At 44.4% G+C, this 26,763-nt stretch overlaps 1 protein-coding gene and 6 non-coding genes across 7 annotated transcripts; 1 reads left to right on the top strand and 6 right to left on the bottom strand.

Moving 5' to 3' along the window:
* Positions 1-1,577: 1,577 nt before the first annotated feature.
* LOC112553881 lies at positions 1,578-1,696 on the bottom strand. Its single transcript, XR_003097138.1, has one exon. It is a non-coding gene; the product is annotated as a U5 spliceosomal RNA (small nuclear RNA).
* Positions 1,697-2,705: 1,009 nt separating this feature from the next.
* LOC112553871 lies at positions 2,706-2,823 on the bottom strand. Its single transcript, XR_003097136.1, has one exon. It is a non-coding gene; the product is annotated as a U5 spliceosomal RNA (small nuclear RNA).
* Positions 2,824-3,905: 1,082 nt separating this feature from the next.
* On the bottom strand, positions 3,906-4,022 carry LOC112553878. The gene has a single exon (XR_003097137.1). It is a non-coding gene; the product is annotated as a U5 spliceosomal RNA (small nuclear RNA).
* Positions 4,023-11,742: 7,720 nt separating this feature from the next.
* Positions 11,743-17,803, top strand: LOC112575666 (PDZ and LIM domain protein 2-like). Its single transcript, XM_025257645.1, has 4 exons — positions 11,743-12,075; positions 15,408-15,559; positions 16,073-16,236; positions 16,582-17,803. The coding sequence occupies exons 1-4, from the start codon at positions 11,962-11,964 to the stop codon at positions 16,587-16,589; spliced, it is 438 nt and encodes a 145-aa protein (XP_025113430.1). The 5' UTR covers positions 11,743-11,961; the 3' UTR covers positions 16,590-17,803.
* Positions 17,804-18,007: 204 nt separating this feature from the next.
* LOC112553830 lies at positions 18,008-18,128 on the bottom strand. The gene has a single exon (XR_003097119.1). It is a non-coding gene; the product is annotated as a U5 spliceosomal RNA (small nuclear RNA).
* A 1,036-nt stretch (positions 18,129-19,164) lies between these two features.
* LOC112553853 lies at positions 19,165-19,285 on the bottom strand. The gene has a single exon (XR_003097132.1). It is a non-coding gene; the product is annotated as a U5 spliceosomal RNA (small nuclear RNA).
* Positions 19,286-20,388: 1,103 nt separating this feature from the next.
* Positions 20,389-20,509, bottom strand: LOC112553857. The gene has a single exon (XR_003097134.1). It is a non-coding gene; the product is annotated as a U5 spliceosomal RNA (small nuclear RNA).
* Between the last annotated feature and the right edge of the window lie 6,254 nt (positions 20,510-26,763).

Genomic DNA, 26,763 nt, shown 5'->3' with positions numbered 1-26,763 from the left:
AACAGGCTCGCCTATTCATGATCTTATAAGGAGGGATGCACTTTTTTCTTAATGACGGTTTAAACTCATACGATTTCTGCGATAATAATTAATTGGTTTGGTGTGACTTTTTTTTTCTGACAGAGAATAAGAGATTGAGAGAGCCAACCCCGTTGATGACCCCGTATGTCAGCTCCTATGACGGTCAAGCATGGCAGACACGGATTTTGCTGCTGCCACTGCATCTTTCCAGTGACACAGACAAATCCGTTCTACCCTCTTCAGAAATGAAGCCAACGGGTTCTAGGTCTGTGCCACCTTGTAATGTGTTTTGGAATCTGAAATTTCACAGTACTCACTGATTCCATTCCTAATAATCACCGCGCCTTTCAGTTTTCTGTCAACGCGCTGAGAAGATAATTTCGCCTTTTTTTAAGAGTGTGGATAACAAAAAACACCATCTTACTTGCAACTCGTTCTCTCTCGTGTCATGTTCCAAGAGATGAGTGGCTGGGGGAGAGGTTATATTGTTCATCCCTCTTTCATCACTTTTGATGCTCCTAAGTCAAATGTTTGGTGGTTTTTCCCTTCCTACTCCCAGCCCTTATCGTTCCCGTACTGTTCCATTCACAGTACCTTGTGTGAGAAAAGAGGTGATATATATATTACTGTATATATATATAAGGAACAGTTATAGGTTTCTCTTCCTGATGTTAGGTGTACATAGTTACTTTAACCATATGAGCCGAAAGAGAACAGAAGGGCTGAACACCAAAGGTGTTAGGTCTTTGTGTTTGTGTTTGTTTTTTTTTGGTAGATTTGTGTCTGTGTAGTATTCCTGCAATTTTTCTTTGTTTGTCTGTAGTTTTGTGTTGTGTGGTTATTTTATTTGCCATTCTTTGAGGTAGTTTCTTAGATTAGAAAAATTATGGGAAGCTAATTATCATTCTGACTCCGTTTACAGTTCGCTTACATTCGCAGCTCCCTTTGTCAAAGTATAAAGTTTAGGCCAGTTTTATAAGAAACACAATTAGCAAAATTGACTTCAAATAATATAAAGAAACATTATGTCAGAAACCATATAATAACTCGAAAACACAGGTTTTCTCAACAAAGTAAACTCTCTAGAGAACTTAATTGTCGTACATTTTTTATGCTTGTTCTGCCGATGAAAAAAAAATTCTTTTTTCATTGACATGATTATTAACTGTCGCATTTCAAGTATTCTGAAGGCTTCTGCTTGATGCATACTGCTATCTTTGAGAGTGACTGTATTCATGAACCTGATTATGTTATTGTGTAATTTTCAGATGTGTAATTCTGAGTTTAAGATGGAGCTGTTTGTAACCCTTGTCGGTCGTCTAAGCAAATAAATATTCCGGTTAAAAAAAAAAAAATCTACGTTTTTTTGTTTAATAACTGAATCATAACTAATCGATTCAAGACTGGAAGCAATACGACACTGACGATCGGTCTGGACTATTTTTCTATGGCAACTCAAAAATGGAAAACTATGCATCAGAACTTATTACTGTGTTTGGGACATTCATTGATTAGAGAAGTTTGATATTAAGCAGCAAGTTTGACATTTGTTTGTGATTACTGCAGGGACAGGGCTGAGAAAAATAAAGTCATTAGACTATTAAGTTGTTCCTCTCCACGAAATTCTTTATTAAAGGCGAAAGATTTTTCGTGAGTTGAAGAGAAACCCGAGCTATTAAGCAAAGACTTTTGGTAGGACCCACTGAAGTGTTATTTCATTTCTTAAAAGTGCCTAGTAAATGCATACAAGCTATTATAATTTTGCATTGTAATAAAATAATTACCATAATTTGTTTTTGTATCCGTTCTAAATATAAGCTACACAAAATTCTTGTTGTAAATGTAAAGAGATTTAGATTTAGTTGGAAGGAAATATATAAATTTAATCTTTATATTATAACGCATTTAAGGGGAAGCACTCTGTAAGAGTTTTACAGACAGTGCAGAGTTGTTTTCTCGTGAAGCATCTTCTGAAGACCAAACACAACATCAAGATCAGTCAGTCCCAGACACGCCGTTCTGGTTCTGTACTTGTGTGGTGTTGCTTCCATCACTTGTACAAGTGATATTACGTTTATACAACTGAGCCTGAGAAAAAGTGTAGTCGATAACACATATAGTCCCCCATCGCAGACAGCATGGGAGACAACTTTATTCCTCTTAGGACACAATGTATATAACCAACTAATATCCTATATTCGTCGTTTCTTGTGCATTACCCTACGGCCTCATCCGGTGTCGAAACTTGGTTTGGTTTTCTGTAACAAGCTTTTTTTTTTTTTCATATGGGGGGTTGTTAGCCCTGCACTAACTTTACCAAAAGAAACAGCGGCCGGGACCCTATTTTTACAACGCTCCGTAGCAAGCCTAACCCGGGGTCTAGGGGATAGTCGCCGGGTTATACTTCCAGAACCTGAAAGTATACTCAATTACCAGCAATTAATGTGTCTTCCATCGTAATGTTTAAAACAATTGTTGGAAATTAGTGTTGCATAATCTTTTCTATCAAGTTTTATATTCCTTTCTTCTAATAACAAACAGTTAACGCAAAATATTTTATAGTTATATTATTATATATGAATAAGTAATGAATGTGTTCGTAGGCATTCGATTGCTGCCCGCCAATAAAATGAGACTAGCATCTATGGTTGTGTGTGGGAGTATTAATCTTGACATTTGATTGTTACCCTGCAGGAGCAGGCTGAGAAAAATAAGTCACTAGACTCATTAAGTTGTTCCTCTCCACGGAAATCTTTAGTAAAAGGCGAAAGATTTTCTCGTGAGTTGAAGAAACCAGAGTAAGTGATAGAGGCAGTCATCTGACCACTGAAAATTGCTTCTTTTTTTCTTATAGGTGTGTATTAATAAATGCTTAACACTTATTAGTATTTTGCAAATTTATAAGCAAATTCAATTTGAATACTCTAAAAGTATAAATGTTGTATTCTCATTGTAAATGTTACGGTTTGTACGTTCATTAGCAGACAAAGTTTTAAAATTAAATTTTATAAGAGTGAATTTAAAGGAAATCACTCTGTAATAACACAACTCAAGCCGTAGTCCGAAGTTGGGTTAAGCACCTCCTTCAAGACTAGTTAAAACCCAATCATCCAAGCAGCCTGTCTAAGGACGCACGTTAGTGTTCCGTACTCCTATTGCGTAGCTTACTTTCAAAATTATTGTTAGAAGAAATAGTAGAAAACAATTTTTTTTATATATAATTATAAGTTAGTATAGAATAATCCTTGTATTTTATTCGCGCAAATGACACCTTGCAACACTTTAAAGATATTAACGTTAAAAATAGTGTTTTCATAATTCTTTCAGATATATGGGAAAGTGACACACCACATTTCACTAACTAGCCACAATGTATATACACCAACTATATTCCTATATTCGTCGTTCTTTCATTACCCTCGATCGTGTTGAATACTCTGTGTTTAGTTTCTGTAACAAGCTTTTTTTTTTTTTCATGGTGGGGTGTTAGCCCTGCCACTACTTTACCAAAAAAATCAGCGGCCGGGACCCTATTTTTTTACAACGCCGCTAGGCAAGCCTACCCGGGGTCCCACAGGGGATATTCGCGTGTATACATTCAGACACTGAAAAGTATTACTTCAATTACCAGCAATTAAGTGTCTTCATCGTAATGTTTAAAAACAATTGTTTTGGGAAAAAAGTGTTGCAGTAATCTTTTTTATCCAAAAGTTTTTATATTCCTTTCTTCTAATAACAAACAGTTTAAGGCAAAATATTTTTCGTTATAATTATATATAATAAGTAATGAATGTGTCGGTAGGCATTCGATTGCTGCCGCCAATAGGCAATGAGACTAGCATCTATGTTGTTTGTTTGGTGTATTAATTTGACATTTTGATGTTACCCTGCAGGAGCAAGGCGAGAAAAATAAGTCATTAGACTCATTAAGTTTTCCTCTCCACGAAATCTTTAGTAAAGGCGAAAGATTTTTCTCGTGAGTTGAAGAGAAACCAGAGTAAGTGACAGAGGCAGTCATCTGACCCACTGAAAATTGCTACTTTTTTTCTTAAAGGTGTGTGTTAATAAATGCCTTAACACTTATTAGTATTTTTGCAAATTTATAAGCAAATTCATTTGAATACTCAAAGGTATAATGTTGTATATTCTCATTGTAATGTCAAGTTTGTAACGTTCATTAGCAGACACAGTTTCAAAATTAAATTTTATAAGAGTGCAAACTAAAAGGAAATCACTCTGTATAACACAACTCTCAAGCCATAGTTCGAAGTTGGGTTAAGCATCTCTCCTGCAGACAGATTAAAACCAATCATCAAAGCCAGCCTGTCTAAGGAGCGCACGTTAGCCTGTTCGTACTACTATGCGTAGCTTACTTTTTCTAAAAATTATTGTTAGAAAAATAGTAGAAACCAATTTTTTATATTAATAATTGTATAAATAATCCTTGTAGTTTATTCGCGCAAATGACACTTGCTACACACTTTAAAGATATAACGTTAAAATACTGTTTCATAATTCCTTTCATGATATAGCAAGTGACACCACCCACACTTCACTAACCTAGATGTTTATTTAAATTACACGTGGGTCTTGGAGGAAGTTTAAACCTTCTTTTTTTACTAGCCTCTTATTCTACTTTTTTTTTTTTTTGGCATCGGGTAGTCTCTGTTTCTTGCGTTCGTGAGGGGGTGTGCGTGTTTTAACAGTTGGCTGCCGACGTTTTATAACTTTTCATTAGTGATCAACACATAGAGAAACGAACCTACTCAGACAATTCCTGATAATATTACCACCGTGATTCCCTACCCACCCCCACCCCCAATAAAATATTTTACCTTTATGGGATTTTTTTTTCTCCGTTTTGTTTGTGGAGTGAAACAGTACCTGTCTTGCTGTAAATAAAGGCAGCATGTGGTTTTCAATATACAACGACACAGGTTACGTTCTCAGTATTTACAAAACATGGACTTTAGAACATAGAGACCTTACATAATTTGGGGGAAAAAAATAAAAATAATAAAATTTACAGACAAAAAAAAACCAAAAAGAAAGAAAACAATATGCCATAGATCCCAGACTATGGAAGCAAGTTAACAAGCGGGCACGCGCGGCAGGGGGTAAGGAGGGTTATGAACACCCACAGAATGGCAAGTTGTCGACCTTTTGTCGTTGTGATTTACAGACTCCACGTGTCGGTGACGTCCCCTGCACAGTGCGTAGCTCGGGTTTGAACCCACCGCGATCAGCAGGAGGCTGAGTCAGCAAAGGGTTCAGCGTAAAGTGATATCGTGAGGGGGAGGGGAGGATTAACCTATCGGATGTTAATCACAGATGAAAAGCTCCCGACTGTTTTCCAGGACACAACCCATGGTGTTAATAATCGGTGAATTTTTATTAATCTGATCAGGGCTGCACCTTTGGCTAAAGACAAATACTACGCCCCCTACTATAAACGTCAGATGGAGGCGTTACATGACGGTTAGCATGGCAGAGAGTATTGCCAGGGAGTTAAGAATAGTAAATTCAGGGAAAGTACTTTGTGAACAGATATGTTTTTAGAAAAGGTTTTGAATGTACTTGTATCCTAGTGGCGAATGTGATGTGGAAAGAGAGTTCCACTGCTTAGAGGCACAGAGGGAGGATGTCCGTTTCCGTGTGTGGCCTGTCTGTGGGAGGGAGGATCCAATGCAAGAGAGGAAGGTGGAGAGGTAGCAATAGAAAGCTCGGTACAGCACTTAGGTGATCCAGATGCTAAAAGTTATGTAAAAAGACAAAACCTGCCGCCGAATATTCCATTATGCAAATTGAACCGTTCCAGTCCGATAGTTTTTATCAGGTGATAGTCAGGCTTGGTGTGGTCTGTAGGTGGGAGGACACTTGGAAAAAAAACCCTGAGTTTGCCATTGCTTTTGTGTGGAAGGAAGGAATGTCACAAAGAATTGTTGTTTAAGGGTCTTTTGCTTTTGTCGCTTGACTTTCCGAAAGACAGCTAAATGTTTGTGCTGCTTTTGTGCTCGGGAATGTCAGTCTGGGGGATGGGGCATTACAAAGTGGGCAAATATTATCAGGAATTGTTTGGGTAGCTTATTTTCGCTAATCTGTGATTAAATGGTAGAGTTACAAACATTCACTAATAAAACCCACAAAACGTCAGCAGCTATCTGTTGAAATTATTATTATTTATATTGATAGCTTATAAAAACAAAAAAACAAGACGCTTCACTGAAAGGTTCGCAAAATAAATTAACTTTGAAGACGTACTGTTAATATAGTTTTTCTTCCAGCCCATGATGTCCCGCGGAGGAGAGAGCCGGAGGGCCGGAGGGCCGGGTGTGGAGTCGGACCAGCTTCACCACTGGGCAAGAGCACCACAAGGGCCGGAGGGCACCAGTGCCAGGCAGAGGGATTCGGCTAAAGGCAGGCAGGACCCCAGCTGGCACCACTTTATTTTACAAGAACATAACCTGTAATTAATAAATCCAATTTATTTTGAATTCATTGTAAGACCATAAACTAACTGTTGTTACATGCTGCCAAAAGGTCGAGTCACTATTCTACGGCTTCAGCGGACATGTAAACAAATTATCTTCAGCTTACACAAAGTTCGTGTATTTCAGCCTCAATGTGAAAATCACTGGAGCCGAGGTGTTTCTCTTTCAAGGCAACCGCTAACATGATGGCCCAGCCCTGTCCAGGCAGGGGTGCAAGCGGCTGTTGGCGCAAAGGCGGGTGTGGGTGGGTCGGCACCAGCTTTACCACTGGGCAGGAGCACCACCCCGGCTGCAAGGCGGGTGTGGGTGGGTCGGCACCAGCTTTACCACTGGGCAGGAGCACCACCCCGCTGCAAGGCGGGTGTGGTGGTCGGGCACCAGCTTTACCACTGGGCAGGAGCACCACCCCGGCTGCAAGGCGGGTGTGGGTGGGTCGGCACAGCTTTAACCACTGGCAGGAGCACAACACCCCGGCTGCAAGGCGGGTGTGGGTGGTCGGCACCCGGCTGCAAGCTTTACCACTGGGCCAGGAGCACCTTTACCACCGGCTGCAAGGCGGTGTGGTGGGTGGGCCAGGAGCACACCCGGCACCAGCTTTTTACCATGCAACAACCGGCTGCAACGGCGGGTGTGGGTGGGTCGGCACCAAGCTACACACTGGGCCAAAGGAGCACCACTCCGGTTTCCTTGCAAGGCGTGTGGGTGGGGGGTCAGGGCACCAGCTTACCACTGGCAGGAGAACCACCCCGGCTGCAAGGCGGTGGTGGGTCGGCACCAGTGGCAGAGCACCACCCGGCTGCGCGGTGTGGGTCGGTCGGCACCAGCTTTACCACTGGGCAGGAGCACCAACCCCAGCTGCAAGGCGGGTGTGGGTGGGTCGGGCACAGCTTTACCATCCACCCCCGGCTGCAAGCTTTACCACTGGGCAGGAGCACCACCCGGCTGCAAGGCGGTGTGGTGGGTCGGCACCAGCTTTACCACTGGGCAGGAGCACCACCCCGGCGCAAGGCGGGTCAAGGCGGGTGGGTGGGTCGGCACCAGCTACCAACTGGGCAGGAGCACCACCCCGGCTGCAAGCGGTGTGGGTGGGTCGGCACCAGCTTTACCACTGGGCAGGAGCCACCACCCGGCTGCAAGGCGGGTGGTGGGTGGGTCGGCAGAACCAGCTTTTACCACTGGGCAGGAGCACCACCCGGCTGCAAGGCGGGGTGGGTGGGTCGGCACCGTGGGCAGGAGCACCACCACAAGGCTGCAAAGGCGGGTGTGGGTGGGTCTCGCACCAGCTTACCACTACCCCTGCTGCAAGGCGGTGTGGGTGGGTCGGCACCAGCTTTACACTGGCAGAGCACCACCCCGGCTGCAAGGCGTGGGGTGGGTGGGTCGGCACCAGCTTTTACTGGGCAGGAGCACCACCCCGGCGCGGGTGTGGTCGGGGGTGGCACCAGCTTTACACTGGCAGGAGCGGCTCAAGGCAAGGGGTGTGGGTGTCGGCACCACTTTACCACGGCAGGAGCACCACCGGCTGCAAGGCGGGTGTGGTGGGATCGCACCAGCTTTAACCACGGGCAGGAGCACCACCCGGCTGCAAGGCGGTGTGGTGGGTCGGCACCAGCTTTACCACTGGGCAGGAGCACACACCCCGGCTGCAAGGCGTGTTGGGTGGTCCCACCAGCTTACCACTGGGGGCACCACCTGCAAGGCGGTGTGGGTGTCTTTACCACTGGCAGGAGCACCACCCCGGCTGCAAGGCGGGTGTGGTCGGCACCAAGCTTTACCACTGGGCAGGAGCACACCCCGGCTGCAAGGCGGGTGTGGGTGGGTCGGCACCAGCTTTAGCCACTGGGCACTGGGCACAGGAGCAACCACCGCCGGCTGCAAGGCGGGTGTGGGTGGGTCGGCACAGCCCCTTTCCACTGGCAGCGAGCACCACCACCCGGCTGCAAGGCGGGTGTGGGTGGGTCGGCACCAGCTTTACCACTGGGCAGGAGCACCACCCGGCTGCAAGGCGGTGTGGGTGGGTCGGCACCAGCTTTACCACTTGGGCAGGAGCACCACCCGGCTGCAAGGCGGGTGTGGGTGGGTCGGCACCAGCTTTACCACTGGGCAGGAGCACCACCCCGGCTGCAAAGGCGGGTGTGGGTGTGGTCGGCACCAGCTTTACCACTGGGCAGGAGCACCACCCCCGGCTGCAAGGCGGGTTGTGGGTGGGTCCGGCACCAGCTTACCACTGGCAGGAGCACCACCCGGCTTGCAAGGCGGTGTGGGTGTCGGCACCAGCTTTACCACTGGGCAGGAGCACCCCCGGCTGCAAGGCGGGTGTGGGTGGGTCGGCACCAGCTTTACCACTGGGCAGGAGCACCACCGGTGCAAGGCGGGTGGTGGGTGGGTCGGGCACCAGCTTTACCACTGGGCAGCAGCAGGCACAACCCCCGGCTGCAAGGGTGTGGGTGGTCGGCTGCAGTGAAGCAAGGCCGGGTGCAAGGCGGGGTGGTGGGTCGGCACCACGCTTATCCACTTAGCCCACTGGGCAGGAAGCACCAACCGCTAGCGAAGAAAGGCCCCTTCGGTGTGGGTGGTCGGCATCCAGCTTTACCCTGGGCAGGGCAGGCGCACCAAACACGGCTGCAGGCGGGTGTGGTGGGTGGGTCGGAGACCAGCTTTACCACTGGCTATTTACACTGGGCAGGAGCTTTACCCCCGGCTCACGGGTGTGGGTGTGGTCGGCTATCCCATAGCTTTCCACTGGGCGCTTATCCCGAGCACCACCTCCCTGCCCGCGGGTGTGGTGGGTCGGACACCAAGCGCAAAGCACCCACCTCTCCGCAAAATTTTGTGTGGGTTGGGTCGGCACCAGCTTTACCACTGGGCAGTGGGGTCGAGAGCACCACCCGTGTGGGTGGGTCGCTCCAAGCTTACCACTACAGGAGCACACCCGCAAGGCGGTGTGGGTGGGGTCTTTTACCACTGGGCAGGAGCAACCACCCGGCGTGCGGGTGGTTGTCGGCACCACTTTACCACTGGGCAGGAGCACCCCCGGCTGCAAGGCGGTGTGGGGGGCTTTACACTGGGGCAGGGACAACACCCCGGCGCACGGGTGTGGGGGGTGGCAAGCTTTTACCACCCCGGCTGCAAGGCGGGTGTGGTGGTCGGGACCAGCTTTACCACTGGGAGGAGCCACACCCCGGCTGCAAGGCGGGTTGGTCGGGTCGGCACAAGCGGGTTTACCACGGCAGGAGCACCACCCCCGGCTGCAAGGCGGGTGTGGGCTGGGTCGGCACAGCTTTACCACTGGGCAGGAGCACCAACCAGGCGGTGTTGGGTGGGTCCGGCACAGCTTACCACTGGGCAGGAGGCGCACCAAAACTGCAAGGCACCACCACCGGCTTTACACTGGCAGGAGCAACCCCGCAATGCTGCAGCGGGGTGGGTGGTCGGCACCAGCTTACCCACTGGGCAGGAGCACCACCCGGCGGGTGTGGGTGGTCGGCACCACCGCAAGCAGGAGCCACCCGGTGCAAGCGGGTGTGGGTGGTCGGCACTCAGCTTTACCACTGGGCAGAGCACCACCGGGCAGCGGGGTGTGGGTGGGTCGGACACAGACCCTGGGCAGGAGCCCCACCCGCCCCGGCTCAAGGCGGGTGTGGGTGTGTCGGCACCAGCTTTACCACTGGGCAGGAGCACCACCCGGCTGCAAGGCGGGTGTGGTGGTGTGGGTGGGTCGGCACAGCTTTACCACTGGCAGGAGCACCACCCCGGCTGCAAGGCGGGTGTGGGTGGGTCGGCACCAGCTTTACCACTGGGCAGGAGCACACCACCCCGCTGCAAGGCGGGTCGGTGGGTGGGTGGCAGGAGACCACCGGCACAGCTTTACCACTGAGCAGGCAGCACCAGCCCGGCTGCAAAAAAACAACAAACAATGAGATAACCTGAGCACTCGTGCACCCTTAGCGCACAAACGCTGACTCCTGCCAATGACTACAAATCCTTGTTTCTTCTCTCTTGCCTTCCATGAAGATAACGCCCTGCTCGATGTTTTGCTGATCCCTTTGGAGTTCACTGAAGAACATGAATCGAAACTTATTTGAACTTTAAATTTGCATTAACTTTATATAAAGTTTATCTCCCATCTCTCAATCTTTCTTTCTCTCTCCTTTTCACATCTCTATGATTATCCCCTCTCGACCAACTATTTTTTAATCTCACTTCTCACTAACCTTTCTGTAGCCCCTCCCCCCATCTCTCTCCTCTCAACTTTTCCTAACCTCTCTTTTTCTTTCCTACTCTTTCTCTACGTTTTGTATCACTGTAACAGAAAATCTCTTGCCAGTAATTACAAACATTCACTACAACTGCACGGTTACGATATCTACACTCACATTCTATCTTAGAATGTTTAATGAGTCTTGTTTGATGACTATTTTAAAACGATTGCACTAGAAAGTTGTGAATCATATGGTGGACTTTAGAGAAGATGAAGATGGTCAGTAAAACAGGATGAGGGCTTACAGAATAAATGTTGCTGTTTGGTTCGAAATGAGTACAGGTGTCACTCTGAGATAAAGTACCGTAGTCACTCTAGAATATTACACATGTTATTTTAGAATAAGTACCGAAGTCACTCTAAAATAAGTATAATAAGTCCTGGGGTCGCTCTAGAATAGATACTGGGGTCAAGTTAGGCTTGGTACCGGAGTCCTCTAAAAAAGTCCTGGTGTCATATCGACAAGTAAGTATGGGGTCACTCTAGAAAAGGTTTGTGGCATAAAGGAACGGAAAACAGCAATGTGATACCATTTTTCGTTTGTTTGTTTGTTTTCTTTGTTTTTTTTTTTTTTTCATTTCAGAAAGTATTGATATCGTCTCCACATGAGGAAATGTGTTCTCCAAATTCTTTATTATTATTGGTGAAGCCATTCTGTTAAAGTTACACCTCCTACCCAACTCATGACCACCTTCGCCCACTCTTTGCGCCAGTTAGCGGATTACTTTAAAACTAGTTTTACCCAGCAAGTGTACAGCCGACACGAAAACAACAAAGATTACGAATAAAATGTCCTTCCTATTTACTGATTAACAGCTCAACACGTTTCTGCAGACCGTCGGCGCCATGCATCCTGTGTGGAGCTCGTACAAAGCAAGACATCGAAAAGCCAGCAAAGAAAAGCAAGAGGGTGGAAAAGAGGAGAAACAGGGAGGGGGGAGGCTGAGGTACAGCGGGCGACCTGCCAAAGGGAACATCGGTGTGGAAGTTGCTGTAAGAGCTGCCAGCGGCTCAGTCTGGCGACGGCGCAACGATGGTGCTGATGATGACAGCAACGACAACATCAACGTAAGCCCGCAGGCTCGCTGTTTCGACCGGTGGAGTGTTTTTCACGAGGAGTGTTCACACATACAAACATACATATACATACAGGGACGCGTGCTTTCTTGCTTGGCTATTCTGACTGGCATGGATTACAGTGACTGTGTGTACGTGTGCCTGCGGAGGGACAACTCCAGTCAGCCGTGGGGTTTTCGTCTCATGGGGGGCTATGACCAGGGCCAGTATTTGTACGTTGCCAAGGTAAGGGTGGTGTGATAACAGTTAACAATAAAGTAAACGAAACACTCCGACAAGCCTGAGCTTCTTTCTGTGTATCCTCAGCTCAATAACTTTAGGCATAATTCTACCTCATCATCATTGTCATCATCATCATCATCATCATCATTATCATCTTCGTTACTTGTATTATTATTGTTGCTATTGTTGTTTCTTAATCTGTTGCTATTATCGCGATGACATACCTGTATAACTGACGTTGTACGGTCGGCAGGGAAGACGAGAAAAGTGTTTGTACAAAAGGATGAAAGCAACAGTCTGACTGAGCATGAACGAGTTCCGAGAGGCTGTTGCAGTGCATGCTTTGTCTGCTTTTTGATCTTTCTCGCACATTTACATTCACACACGTGCAAGTATTTAGATGCAATCCTTCAGGTTCACGCGAGCACGCGCGCACACACACAAACAAATCAAGTGCTGGCTCGGCGTTGTACACTTCCCAGCACTTCTCAAAATCCTGTTTTATTGTTAATGCCTCCAGCGGCAGGTCAGGGTCGGTGTCTGCAAGGAGGGTAGGGGTTGGTGAAGGATGAGGAGAGGCGAAAGGCGAGCGCGTGCATGTACAGACCGTTTAACGTTCACTTGCCTACGTCACTGAACACTTAAAAGTCTTTCAGTCGTGTGTAGAACGATATGCGATGTTCTCTTCTTTGACTGCTGAGATGATGAAGATGCCTGATGTATGTATGTGTGTGTGTGTTCCAGACTTTGCAAATGTCTTGGTCTTAGCTGCCAGGAAAGTTGGTAAAGTAGAAAAGGTCAAGACTCCTATAACCTAACGACAGCAAGTGGTCCACCGTATCAAGAAACAACGAGATAAATATTGTCATCGTCCTCATCGTCATCACCGTCCTTGCATGATCGCCAGAAATCAACACCCACACTTTCCAGTCCAAGCACCCACCTACCCTACAACCCCACCACCCCACCCCGAACATACACACCCACGCAAACAGGTTAAGTACCAACACCCAGCTAATCGCACCCAACAGGCAGCGCGCTAGAGAGTCAAGCGTTTGTGTACCCGCACGCGCCAGCATCTTTTTCTTCTTGTTTGTGGTTTGCATTAACGTGGGCGTTAGCTGTGGGCTCGTTACAGACGTGCTCGGCGATAACAGTCGTGCGCGAGGAGCGAAAGTAAAATGCGCAGCGTCACTACAGTTGATCGCGGCACGTGCCCATGAGTGGCAAACAGGGACAAACGCTGGCGAACACGCAGCACGTCACAGGAGCTGGCCGTTAGTCGTCTGCCGTGCAACGAGAGTGAGGAGGTGGGGTGGGGTGGGGAAATGCCGGGTACCCAGGGGAGGGGGAGTTGATGATCAAGTACTCAGTAGGTGAATCCATAAACCTAGCACCCTGTGAGCGTCTCGACGCGTACAACTTGTTCGTCTGTGGTTTATTTTTTTCTGTACAGGAAGACACGTGCATCAGGTTGCAGGTAAAACCTAGTTTCAGCTTGCAGCACGCGGAGATCGACTGTTTGTCGCCATTATAATCAACTGCACGTGGCCATACATCTACCCCATGTATCTCCACCCTTGAACTCGTTGGCGAAATTACAAATTGTTAAAGTTCACCTCAGATCTCCTGTATATACGACTGACACTTTTTTTTGAACTGGCGATAAACATGTCTCGTGTACTGAACACGGGAGCGGGGAAATGCATGGTCATTCATGGAGTCTCGAAACTCGTACAAAAGAGAAAAATAAATTTGTAGGTTTGTAGACGCTTGACAGTAACTCACAGCCTCTCTCCCTTTATATCTATCATTCTCTAACTCACCCATCCACTTACTCACCTCCCCCAACACACACTCTACTTTTTTTTATTCTTATTCCATCCTTCAGAAAACAGGTTAGCTACCGTGATGCTCAGTGACAACTTGTCTTTCACTCCTATACCTGTGTATACAGATCTTACCTTTGCTTATCTCTAGCGTGTGTGCAAGTCAGAACCAAACTGGCGATATCCTGTTGGAGATGAGTGCACCTTTGCTTACAGGTGTTGTACATTTGTAGCCCTAACACCTACAAAACAATAGTCTTCTCCCCGCTAACCGCAAAACAGTCTTCGCTAAATGCTAGTAGGGCTGCACGGTGCGCTCCTTGGGGAAACTGCGAACTTGTTTCTTCCACCCATCCATCTTGTGTTCCCCGACACCCTGACTGGGTACGTGTAGGATTGTGAGTCTAGCTCTGTTCTCGTCGGTCACTTCAATCATTTCGGTCATGCACGTGTCCTACCTGCTTCCTGTGCAGTGGGTTTTAGTCGGTTTATGTTTTATTGCAAAATATTGTCAGAGATATGAACGTTAGAATTTTGTGGGTTTTTTCATTTCTTCAAATCACTAATGACTTACTTTAAGTATTTTATAAATTATAATATTAAGGAAACTGTTATGTAACGAAATGCTTTAAACACACACACACACACACGAGCGCGCTAACCATCAAATATCCCTTCTTCCATCTGGCTACCATCGAATACACTCCTCTTCCAATGTCTTGTCTTTATTTATGACAGTCTGTGGTTTGGCAAACAGCCTGAATCTGACAACCTTCTAGAAGTTTCCGTTATACTGCAATCTCAGCATATGCCTTGGGTCATACTGCTGCTAACACAATTGTCTCTCTGCCCAGGTGCAGAATGTATGTCGGAAGGCAAGAATGAATGATACCAACAGCAGACAAACTTAGAGAGCAGACAGTTTACTTTATTACAGCAATTACCGGTGTTAGAAAAAGGATTGTTCGTTAAAGAACGAAACACAATATGCAGGCGTGGAAATAAATGTTGACTGTCAAAATAAACAAATAAACAATTGTAATACAACATATATAATAACTGTCTGTATCGATCTCTCTATCTCTATAAATGTAAACTTTAATGAGATCTTTATTTTAGGCCTGGAAGTTTACGACATTAATATTTTCAAAACTAATCCCAGGAGTCTATAAATATCGAGGTTCAATGAAAAAGTCCTTACACAAAGTTATTATCTTTTTAAACCTCCTCATGTCCATCCGTCCGTCAGTCCGTCCGTCTTATCTCTCGATTAAAAAAAAAAAGTATTTCACTCACTGTCTCACTCAAACAGAAGAAAAGACAACTACGACGACGATGATGATGGAATTGAATTCGCAAGTTATACTTGTTAATGGAAACCTGAAATAATGTTATTCTGCCTATTAAAGGCAAGTGATGCTCATCTTGAAGTATAAGCCTCCGCATCAAAATTCTCAGATTGAACCTGGAGGAGGACTGAAGCTCATCATCTTGCCTCTGTTGCAGGTCAACCCCCGGAGTCTCGCCGAGAAGTTTCACCTGCGGCCAGGTGATGGCGTCATGCGGATCGGACAAGTACCAGCCCTGTACCTCAACCATGACCAGGCCAAAGCGGAGATCCTGCGAGCCGGCAACGAGCTGGAACTGATGCTAAGGAGGTTGTCATAGCGACAGAGTCGGCATTTTCTATGTGACCTACCTCCTCTCGTTTCACTTATACCGTGGCAATCATTGGATTGTCTGTTCTTGTAATGTCGATGATCATGAAGCGATTTTACAGTAGATTGAATGTGATTTGGTTTCTGCCCGTGCACAGACAGCGAATATTTACTCAGCTAAAGGAGTCGATGCTCAGGTGTCTGGACGATCAGTTCTTGGCGAGAATTCACAGGCAGCTAATAAAACCCAATAACCCAATAACTCAATAACCCCAATGCCCAAAACATTTACTTATACAGTAAAAATTGGCAGACATGTTTGTGACTTCTTTCTAGTATTCGAGAATAAACAACTTACTAACATCTATATTTAACATAGTGTTTCATTTGCAGAAGTATTATTCTACAAATATATTTTTTTAGAATTCCACAGAGTAGTTACCGACTTATCATTCTCATCATTATTGTAACAATGTGTTATTTCTTTTCCTCCACATCATAACATGCGGTCAGAGGGGCAGTACCGGAAGCAATGACGTCACCAGGGTTCGAGCCCAAGGCCAGCACCCGAGCTGTGGTGGAGGAGGAGCCAACTCAGTACAGAGGGCGCCGCAATCCCACCACACAGAGCAGATGTTTCCGCATCCTCACAGATGCCCTTGTGGAAGATGTAAACGGTACGGTGCGAGACATAAGCGAGAAGTTGATGAAAGTCTCGTAAGGTGCGAGATATTTGATGCGTCAGTCACTTTCGAGAGCAGAACAGTACAGCTGATGAGTTTTCCCAGGAAGACAGAAAAAAACCAACCTTCAACAGACGTTCATTGCTGCCCCAAAGAGTCATTGTTCCAAACAAAAAAGAATTCTGAACTTAAATTTGCTGTTTTGTATTATTTATAAACAGGCGCCTATTCATGATCATTAAAGGAGGGATGCAACCTTTTTTTCTAATGACCGGTTTAAACTCATACGATTTCTGCGATAATAATTATTGGTTTGTGTGACTTTTTTTTCTCTGACAGAGAACTAAGAGATTGAGAGAGCCAACCGCCGTCTGACTGAGCCCCGTATGTCAGCTCCATAATGACGTCACAGCACTGGCAGGAACACGGATGTTGCTGCTGCCACTGCATCTTATCACGTGACACAGACAAATCCGTTCTACCCTCTTCAGAAATGACCGCCAACGGGTTCTAGGTCTGTGCCACCTTGTAATGTGTGTTTGGAACTGAAATACAGACTCACTGATTCCATTCCTGCAATAATCACGCGCCTTTCAGTTTTCTGTCAACGGCTGAGAAGATAATTTCGCCTTTTTTTAAAGTGTGGAATAACAACACAAACATCCATCTTACTTGCAACTCGTCTCTCTCGTGTATGTTCACAAGAGAATGAGTTGGCTGGGGGAGAGGATTATATTGTTCATCCCTCTTTCATCACTTTTGATCTCCTAAGTAAATGTTTGGTGGTTTTCCTGTCCTACTCCCAGCCCTTTATCGTTCCCGTACTGTCCATTACACCAGTACCTTGTGTGAAGAAAAGAGGTGATATATATATCTACTGTATATATATATAAAGGACAGGTTATAGAGTTTCTCTTCCTGATGTTAGGTGTAATAGTTACTTTAACCAACTATGAGCCGAAAGAAACAGAAGGGCGAACACCAACATGACCAGTTTTTTTTTTTTAATTTTCAGGGTAACCTCACATTTCTTGTACATTTATTTATTTGCCACTTCTTTGTAGGTAGTTCTTCTTTAGATGTAGAAAAATTATGGAAGCTAATTATCATTTCCTGACTCCGTTTACAGTTCCTTACATTCCAGCGTCCTTTGTTCAAAGTATAAAGTTTAGGCCAGTTTAAAGAAACACAAATAGCAATGACTTCATAATATAAAGAAACATATGTCAGAAACCATAGTAATACTCGAAGAACACAGTGTTTCTCAACAAAGTAAATCCTCTAGGAGAACTTAATAATGTCTGTAAACATTTTTTATGCTTGTTCTGCCGATGAAAAAAAAATTCTTTTTTCATTGACATGATTATTATCTGTCGATTTCAGTATTCTGAAAGGCTTCTGCTTGCTGATATTCTGATATCCTTGAGAGTGAGCTGTATTCATGAACTGATTATGTTATTGTGTATTTCAAGATGTGTATTTCTTGATGTTTTAATGGACTGTTTGTAACCCTTGTCGGTCGTGCTAAGCAAATAAATATTACCGGTTAAAAAAAAAAAAATCTACGTTTCTTTTGTTTATAACTGATCTTAACTAACATGATTACAAGACTGGAGCAATACCGACACTGACGATCGTCTTAGGACTATTTTCTATCGCAACTCAAAAATGGAAACTATGCATCAGACTTATTACTGTGTCTGGGACAATTCATGGAATTAGAGAAGTTTGAATTAAGAGCAAGTATCTGACATTTGTTTGTGATTACCCTGCAGGAGCAGGGCTGAGAAAAATAAGTCATTAGACTCATTAAGTTGTTCCTCTCCACGGAAATCTTTAGTAAAAGGCGAAAGATTTTCTCGTGAGTTGAAGAGAAACCAGAGTAATTAAGCAAAGACTTTGGTAGGACCCACTGAAAAGTGTTATTTCATTTCTTAAAAGTGTCCCTAGCTAAATGCATACAAGCTATTATAATTTTGCAATTGTATAAAATAATTACCTAATTTGTTTTTGTATACCGTTATAAATATAAGTACACAAAATTCTTGTTGTAAATGTAAAGAGATTTAATTTAGTTGGAAGGAAATATATAAATTTAATCTTTATTATTAAACGCAATGTTAAGGGGAAGCACTCTGTAAAGAGTTTTACAGACAGTGCAGAGTTGTTTCTCGGTGGAAGCACTCTTCTGACAGACCAACACACAACCATCAAGACAGTCAGTCCCAGACACGCACGTTAGCTGGTTCTGTACTTGTGTGGTGTTGCTTCCATCACTTGTACAAGTGGATATTACGTTTATACAACATGAGCCTGAGAAAAGTGTAGTCGATAACACATATAGTCCTCCATCGACAGACAGCATGGGAGACAACCTTTATTCTCTCTTAGGACACAATGTATATACACCAACTAATATCCTATATTCGTCGTTCTTTGCATTACCCTCGCCATCCGTGTCGAATACTCTGGTGTTGGTTTCTGTAACAAGCTTTTTTTTTTTTTCATGGTGGGGTTGTTAGCCCTGCCACTACTTTACCAAAGAAATCAGCGGCCGGGACCCTATTTTTACAACGCTCGCTAGGCAAGCCTACCCCGGGGTCCTACAGGGGATAGTCGCCGTGGTATACATTCCAGACACTGAAAAGTATTACTCAATTACCAGCAATTAAGTGTCTTCATCGTAATGTTTAAAACAATTGTTTGGGAAATTAGTGTTGCATAATCTTTTCTTATCCAAAAGTTTTTATTATTCCTTTCTTCTAATAACAAACAGTTTACGCAAAATATTTTTATAGTTATATTATTATATATGAATAAGTAATGAATGTGTTCGGTAGGCATTCGATTGCTGCCCGCCAATAAGAAATGAGACTAGCATCTATGTTGTGTGTGGGAGTATTAATTTGACATTTTGATTGTTACCCTGCAGGAGCAGGGCTGAGAAAAATAAGTCACTAGACTCATTAAGTTGTTCCTCTCCACGGAAATCTTTAGTAAAAGGCGAAAGATTTTCTCGTGAGTTGAAGAGAAACCAGAGTAAGTGATAGAGGCAGTCATCTGACCCACTGAAAATTGCTTCTTTTTTTCTTATAGGTGTGTATTAATAAATGCTTAACACTTATTAGTATTTTGCAAATTTATAAGCAAATTCATTTGAATACTCTAAAGGTATAAATGTTGTATATTCTCATTGTAAATGTTACGTTTGTAACGTTCATTAGCAGACAAAGTTTTAAAATTAAATTTTATAAGAGTGCAATTTAAAGGGAAATCACTCTGTAATAACACAACTCTCAAGCCGTAGTCCGAAGTTGGGTTAAGCACCCTCCTTCAAGACTAGTTTAAAACCCAATCATCAAGCCAGCCTGTCTAAGGAGCGCACGTTAGCCTGTTCCGTACTCCTATTGCGTAGCTTACTTTTCTAAAAATTATTGTTAGAGAAATAGTAGAAACAATTTTTTTTATATATATTAATAAGTTAGTATAAATAATCCTTGTATTTTATTCGCGCAAATGACACCTTGCTACACACTTTAAAGATATTAACGTTAAAATAGTGTTTTCATAATTCATTTCATGATATAGAAAGTGACACACCCACATTTCACTAACCTAGCCACAATGTATATACACCAACTAAATTCCTATATTCGTCGTTCTTTTCATTACCCTCGCCATCCGTGTTGAATACTCTGGTGTTAGTTTCTGTAACAAGCTTTTTTTTTTTTCATGGTGGGGTTGTTAGCCCTGCCACTACTTTACCAAAAAAATCAGCGGCCGGGACCCTATTTTTACAACGCTCGCTAGGCAAGCCTACCCCGGGGTCCCACAGGGGATATTCGCCGTGGTATACATTCCAGACACTGAAAAGTATTACTCAATTACCAGCAATTAAGTGTCTTCATCGTAATGTTTAAAACAATTGTTTGGGAAAAAAGTGTTGCATAATCTTTTCTTATCCAAAAGTTTTTATTATTCCTTTCTTCTAATAACAAACAGTTTAAGCAAAATATTTTTCGTTATATTATTATATATTAATAAGTAATGAATGTGTTCGGTAGGCATTCGATTGCTGCCCGCCAATAGGCAATGAGACTAGCATCTATGTTGTTTGTTGGTGTATTAATTTGACATTTTGATTGTTACCCTGCAGGAGCAAGGCTGAGAAAAATAAGTCATTAGACTCATTAAGTTGTTCCTCTCCACGGAAATCTTTAGTAAAAGGCGAAAGATTTTCTCGTGAGTTGAAGAGAAACCAGAGTAAGTGACAGAGGCAGTCATCTGACCCACTGAAAATTGCTACTTTTTTTCTTAAAGGTGTGTGTTAATAAATGCTTAACACTTATTAGTATTTTGCAAATTTATAAGCAAATTCATTTGAATACTCTAAAGGTATAAATGTTGTATATTCTCATTGTAAATGTCAAGTTTGTAACGTTCATTAGCAGACACAGTTTCAAAATTAAATTTTATAAGAGTGCAAACTAAAGGGAAATCACTCTGTAATAACACAACTCTCAAGCCATAGTTCGAAGTTGGGTTAAGCCAGGGGTCTCAAACTCAATTTACCCGGGGGCCACTGGAGGCAGAGTCTGGATGAGGCTGGGCCGCATCAGGTTTTCCACAAGAAAAGCTCTTACAAAAACATTCCAATGTCAAAAATGTCTTATTTTTCATCTATTAAAAAATAAAAAATAAATTAACAAATTTATAAGAAAAAATAAATCAATCAGTAATAAATAAATAATTGAAAATGAAAATATAATAATAATACAGCAGATATAGAAGACTGAAGAAAATATAGTTGCTGACCAGAGAAATGTAATTATTATTATTCAGATTCAAATGTCTGTATTAGCATTTCTTTAACATTTAACTTTCTGAACATGAATGGAACATTGAACATAAACTGTTTTGAACATGGCTTCTTCTGCCTACTTCTTGCTGCTAGAGATGTGGCAGCGCTTACTCTCACATAGCCAAGCCACATTTGGCTTAAGGGAGGAAGAGTTGAGACCCTCGTACGGCTTGAAGATGCTCATCAGTAAGTCTGGATCTGTACTTGGACTTATTGAAGTTCAAGGTAAAGAAGAGCTTTTCGCACAAGTATGTGCTCCAAAAAGACACATGGTGCCGCTTGAACATTCGGGAAAGCTCAGGGAAGCTAGGGGCCATCTCTCTCAAAAAATTGCCCCGAGCTTGTCTGCTTTTCCACTCACCTCCCTGAACTTGGCTTTGAGTTCAGAGTTGCACTGCAGGTCAATGAGCTCCATTTGAAGCACAGGAGGAGCATCTTGCACATCAAAGGAGAAGGGGTCCGCAAAAATTTGAAATGTGGTTCTGTGCGTCTTGAAGTCTGCAAATCTGTGATCAAATTCCTGCTGTTATTAGCTTCAAAATGACATCCACATACTCTTCACCCGCTGAACGGTGTGCCTGCATCCATGAGTGCCTTGCATGCTGGGAAATGGCAAAGGTTTGTCTGAAAAGCTGGGCTTTCATAACATAAGTTTGTAGAGAATGCTCTCACGTTGTCATAGGCAACACTGACAAGTTGCCCCTGACCTTGTAGCTTCTTGTTCAGTACGTTAAGCTCATGTGTCATATCAACCAAAAAGCTAAGTCCATGAGCCATTTTGGATCACTTAGCCCAGGAACAGCAACCCCATCTTCCTCCATGAAGGCTTTCACTTCGGCTCTCAACTCAAAAAATCTCTTCAATATGTTTCCCCTGCTGAGTCAACGTACCTCGGTGAAGCAGAGCACATCCCCATATTCTGACTCCATTTCCTCTAAAAAAGCACGAAACCTTCTGTGCTTTAAGCCCCTGGATCTGATTTGGTTGATACATTTCACAACGATAGACATCACATTGTCAAACTTCAGGCATTTGCTGCAAAAAGCCTGCTGATGAATAATGCAGTGCAGAGCAATGGCCTCCTCCACACCTTCCTCTTCCAGTTTTTTTGGAACAAGTGCCACCAGTCCATTTTTCCTCCCTGTCATTGATGGCGCTCCATCAGTTGCTATTCCAACAAACCTCCTCCAAGGCAAACCGGCATTCTCAATGGCATCACACAGCTGGTGAAATATCTCCTGAGCGGTGGTCTGGCCATGCATTGGAATCACTGTGAACAACTCCTCTATGACTTCAAAAGTGTCATCAACACCGCGGACAAAGACTGCGAGTTGGGCAGTGTCGGTGATGTCTGTGGTCTCATCAAGAGCGACTGAGTATACAATATGAAATAATATATATATGAAACATTTTGCTTTCTCACACAGTTGATCATAAATGTCAGTTGACAGGTCAGAAATGCGCTCTGCTACGGTGTTGGCAGAAAGGCTGATGTTGCTAAACTGACCTTTCTTTTCTGGACAGACAATACTTGCAGCCTGTAATATGCACATTTTTAAAAAATTCACCTTCTTTGAATGGCCTTTCCTGCTTTAGCAATCATCCCACTAACCACGTAGCTAGCTTCGACTGCTGCGTCATTTCTCTTTGTTGCTTTCTTCAAGAAATTTTGTTGCCTCAGTAGATATGTTTTGAGATTAGCAACCCGGCTGACTCTCTCATCTCCCTGGTATTGCATACTCCTCAGCATGTCTAGTTGTGTAATCACGTTTCAAATTGTATTCTTTGTGCACTGCAACTTTCTCTGTGCAAATAAGACACGTTGGGCTGCCTCTGTGCTCAACAAAGAAATATTGCTCTTCCCACTTTTCCTGAAATTGTCTGTGCTCATCACCAACCTTTCTCTTAACTGCAGGCTTTGAAAAAAACATGTTTGGAGCTGTGCGTAAAGGTCTTTGCGGGCTCACTGTTGTGCAATGGCAAACTTAAACTGACTTTCGTTCCGCACACCTCATTGAACTACCAACACAAACGGCCTATCTTCACTACATACAACTTTACGTTTCTCGAGACGGACCTCCTTTCGCCAACGAGCAGTTTGAAAGTGAGGATTTTTTTCTCACGCAGAAGCTAAGATGTTTCTCCCTCCGCGTGGCGTGTCTCCAGTCCTCCCTTTGAAGTTGACCGATTCATGGAAACTGGCAGACACCCAACTTTTTCCCAACGGCCCGTCCGCTTGAAGTCGTCGGGCCACGTGTCACTGGTCAAGATTTATGGCCACCCGCCCGGACCATCCAGAGGACAGTTGACAGAAACTGGAAGTTGCAGTCTAAGGAGCGAGAGAGGAGAAGATATACAGTCAAATCTCCCTACTATGCCACCCCGCTACTATGCCACTCTCGGTATTATGCCACTTTTGCTCGGTCCCGACTATAAATGTAAAAAAAATTTACTATGCCACCCCAGACTCTCGCTACTATGCCACTTTTTTTGTGACTGTTAAAAGACACAAGTTGTGAAATTCCACGCAGTGCTCGATTACTATACTGTATGGTAGTGTGGGACATCGCAGTTAGGTGGATGGAACCTAGCACGCACACAGGGAGGGTGGAGGGTGGCAATGTGGGGGTGGTAGTCGCTGGCCGGGTGACAGCCACATGACAGGGAGAGCGGGAGGGGGTCGACTAGCGACAGGATGCAGGTGCGCGGATGTGGTTGCCTGGTTGGGAGGGGTGGAGGATGAAGAGGTGAGGGGGAGAATGAGAGGAGACAGCTAGCGAAGCCGACGATTCTTGAGAGCTTTGGACTGACGGGTAACTTGAGCAAATAAAGCCGTTTTTACGAACCCTCGGTATTATGCCACTTTTGCTCGGTCCCGGTAGGTGGCATAGTAGCGAGATTTGACTGTAACAGTATCAAACTCGGGCCGCACTAACATGAAACTTTGATATTGAGGTGGGGGCCGCAAACTTTTGTTTCGCGGGCCGCAGTTGGCCCGCGGGCCGCGAGTTTGAGACCCCTGGGTTAAGCACTCTCCTGCAAGACTAGATTAAAACCCAATCATCAAGCCAGCCTGTCTAAGGAGCGCACGTTAGCCTGTTCCGTACTACTATTGCGTAGCTTACTTTTCTAAAAATTATTGTTAGAAAAATAGTAGAAACCAATTTTTTTATATTAATAAGTTAGTATAAATAATCCTTGTATTTTATTCGCGCAAATGACACCTTGCTACACACTTTAAAGATATTAACGTTAAAATACTGTTTTCATAATTCCTTTCATGATATAGCAAGTGACACACCCACACTTCACTAACCTAGATTTGTTTATTTAAATTACACGTGGGTCTTGGAGGGGAAGTTTAACCTTCTTTTTCTTACTAGCCTCTTATGTCTACTTTTTTTTTTTTTTTGGCATCGGGTAGTCCTCTGTTTTCTTGCGTTCGTGAGGGGGTGTGCGTGTTTTAACAGTTGGCTGCCGACGTTTTATAACTTTTCATTAGTGATCACACAGTAGAGAAACGAACCTACTCAGACAATTCCTGATAATATTTACCCACCGTGATTCCTCTACCCCACCCCCACCCCCAATAAAATATTTTACCTTTATTGGGATTTTTTTTCTCCGTTTTGTTTGTGGAGTGAAACAGTACCTGTCTTGCTGTAAATAAAGGCAGCATGTGGTTTTCAATATACAACGACACAGGTTACGTTCTCAGTATTTACAAAACATGGACTTTAGAACATAGAGACCTTACATAATTTGGGAAAAAATAAAAATAATAAAATTTACAGACAAAAAAAAACCAAAGAAAAGAAAACAATATGCATAGATCCCAGACTATGGAAGCAAGTTAACAAGCGGGCACGCGCGGCAGGGGGGTAAGGAGGGTTATGACACCCACAGAATGGCAGTTGTCGACCTTTTGTCGTTGTGATTTACAGACTCCACGTGTCGGTGACGTCCCCTGCACAGTGCGTAGCTCGGGGTTTGAACCCACCGCGATCAGCAGGAGGCTGAGTCAGCAAGGGTTCAGCGTAAAGTGATATCGTGAGGGGGAGGGGGAGGATTACCTATCGGATGTTAATCACAGATGAAAAGCTCCCGACTGTTTCCAGGGACACAACCATGGTGTTAATAATCGGTGAATTTTTATTAATCTGATCAGGGCTGCACCTTTGGCTAAAGACAAATACTACGCCCCCTACTATAAACGTCAGATGGAGGCGTTACATGACGGTTAGCATGGCAGAGAGTATTGCCAGGGAGTTAAGAATAGTAATTCAGGGAAAGTACTTTGTGAACAGATATGTTTTTAGAAAAGGTTTGAATGTATCCTTGTAGTCCTAGTGGCGAATGTGATGTGGAAGAGAGTTCCACTGCTTAGAGGCACAGAGGGAGGATGTCCGTTGTCCGTGTGTGGCTGTCTGTGGGAGGGAGGATCCAATGCAAGAGAGGAAGGTGGAGAGGTAGCAATAGAAAGCTCGGTACAGCACTTAGGTGATCCAGATGCTAAAAGTTATGTAAAAAGACAAAACCTGCCGCCGAATATTCCATTATGCAAATTGAACCGTTCCAGTCCGATAGTTTTTATCAGGTGATAGTCAGGCTTGGTGTGGTCTGTAGGTGGGAGGACACTTGGAAAAAAAACCCTGAGTTTGCCATTGCTTTTGTGTGGAAGGAAGGAATGTCACAAAGAATTGTTGTTTAAGGGTCTTTTGCTTTTGTCGCTTGACTTTCCGAAAGACAGCTAAATGTTTGTGCTGCTTTTGTGCTCGGGAATGTCAGTCTGGGGGATGGGGCATTACAAAGTGGGCAAATATTATCAGGAATTGTTTGGGTAGCTTATTTTCTCTAATCTGTGATTAAATGGTAGAGTTACAAACATCACTAATAAAAACCCACAAAACGTCAGCAGCTATCTGTTGAAATTATTTTATTTATATTGATAGCTTATAAAAACAAAAAACAAGACGCTTCACTGAAAGGTTCGCAAAATAATTAACTTTGAAGACGTACTGTAAATATAGTTTTTCTTCCAGCCCATGATGTCCACGCGGAGGAGAGCCGGAGGGCCGGAGGGCCGGGTGTGGAGTCGGACCAGCTTCACCACTGGGCAAGAGCACCACCAAGGGCCGGAGGGCACCCAGTGCCAGGCAGAGGGATTCGGCTAAAGGCAGGCAGGACCCCAGCATGGCACCCACTTTATTTTACAAGAACATAACCTGTAATAATAAATCCAATTTATTTGATTTCATTGTAAGACATAAACTAACTGTTGTTACATGCTGCCAAAAGGTCGAGTCACTATTCTACGGCTTCAGCGGACATGTAAACAAATTATCTTCAGCTTACACAAAGTTCGTGTATTTCAGCCTCAATGTGAAAATCACTGGAGCCGAGGTGTTTCTCTTTCAAGGCAACCGCTAACATGATGGCCCAGCCCTGTCCAGGCAGGGGTGCAAGCGGCTGGTGGCGCAAAGGCGGGTGTGGGTGGGTCGGCACCAGCTTTACCACTGGGCAGGAGCACCACCCCGGCTGCAAGGCGGGTGTGGGTGGGTCGGCACCAGCTTTACCACTGGGCAGGAGCACCACCCGCTGCAAGCGGGTGTGGGTGGGTCGGCCCAGCTTTACCACTGGGCAGGAGCACCACCCCGGCT

The sequence above is a fragment of the Pomacea canaliculata genome, linkage group LG1, assembly GCF_003073045.1.
Source record: "Pomacea canaliculata isolate SZHN2017 linkage group LG1, ASM307304v1, whole genome shotgun sequence".
NCBI lineage: Eukaryota > Metazoa > Mollusca > Gastropoda > Architaenioglossa > Ampullariidae > Pomacea > Pomacea canaliculata.
Note: the sequence above shows the minus strand (reverse complement) of the source record. Positions and strands in the feature narration are given on the sequence as shown.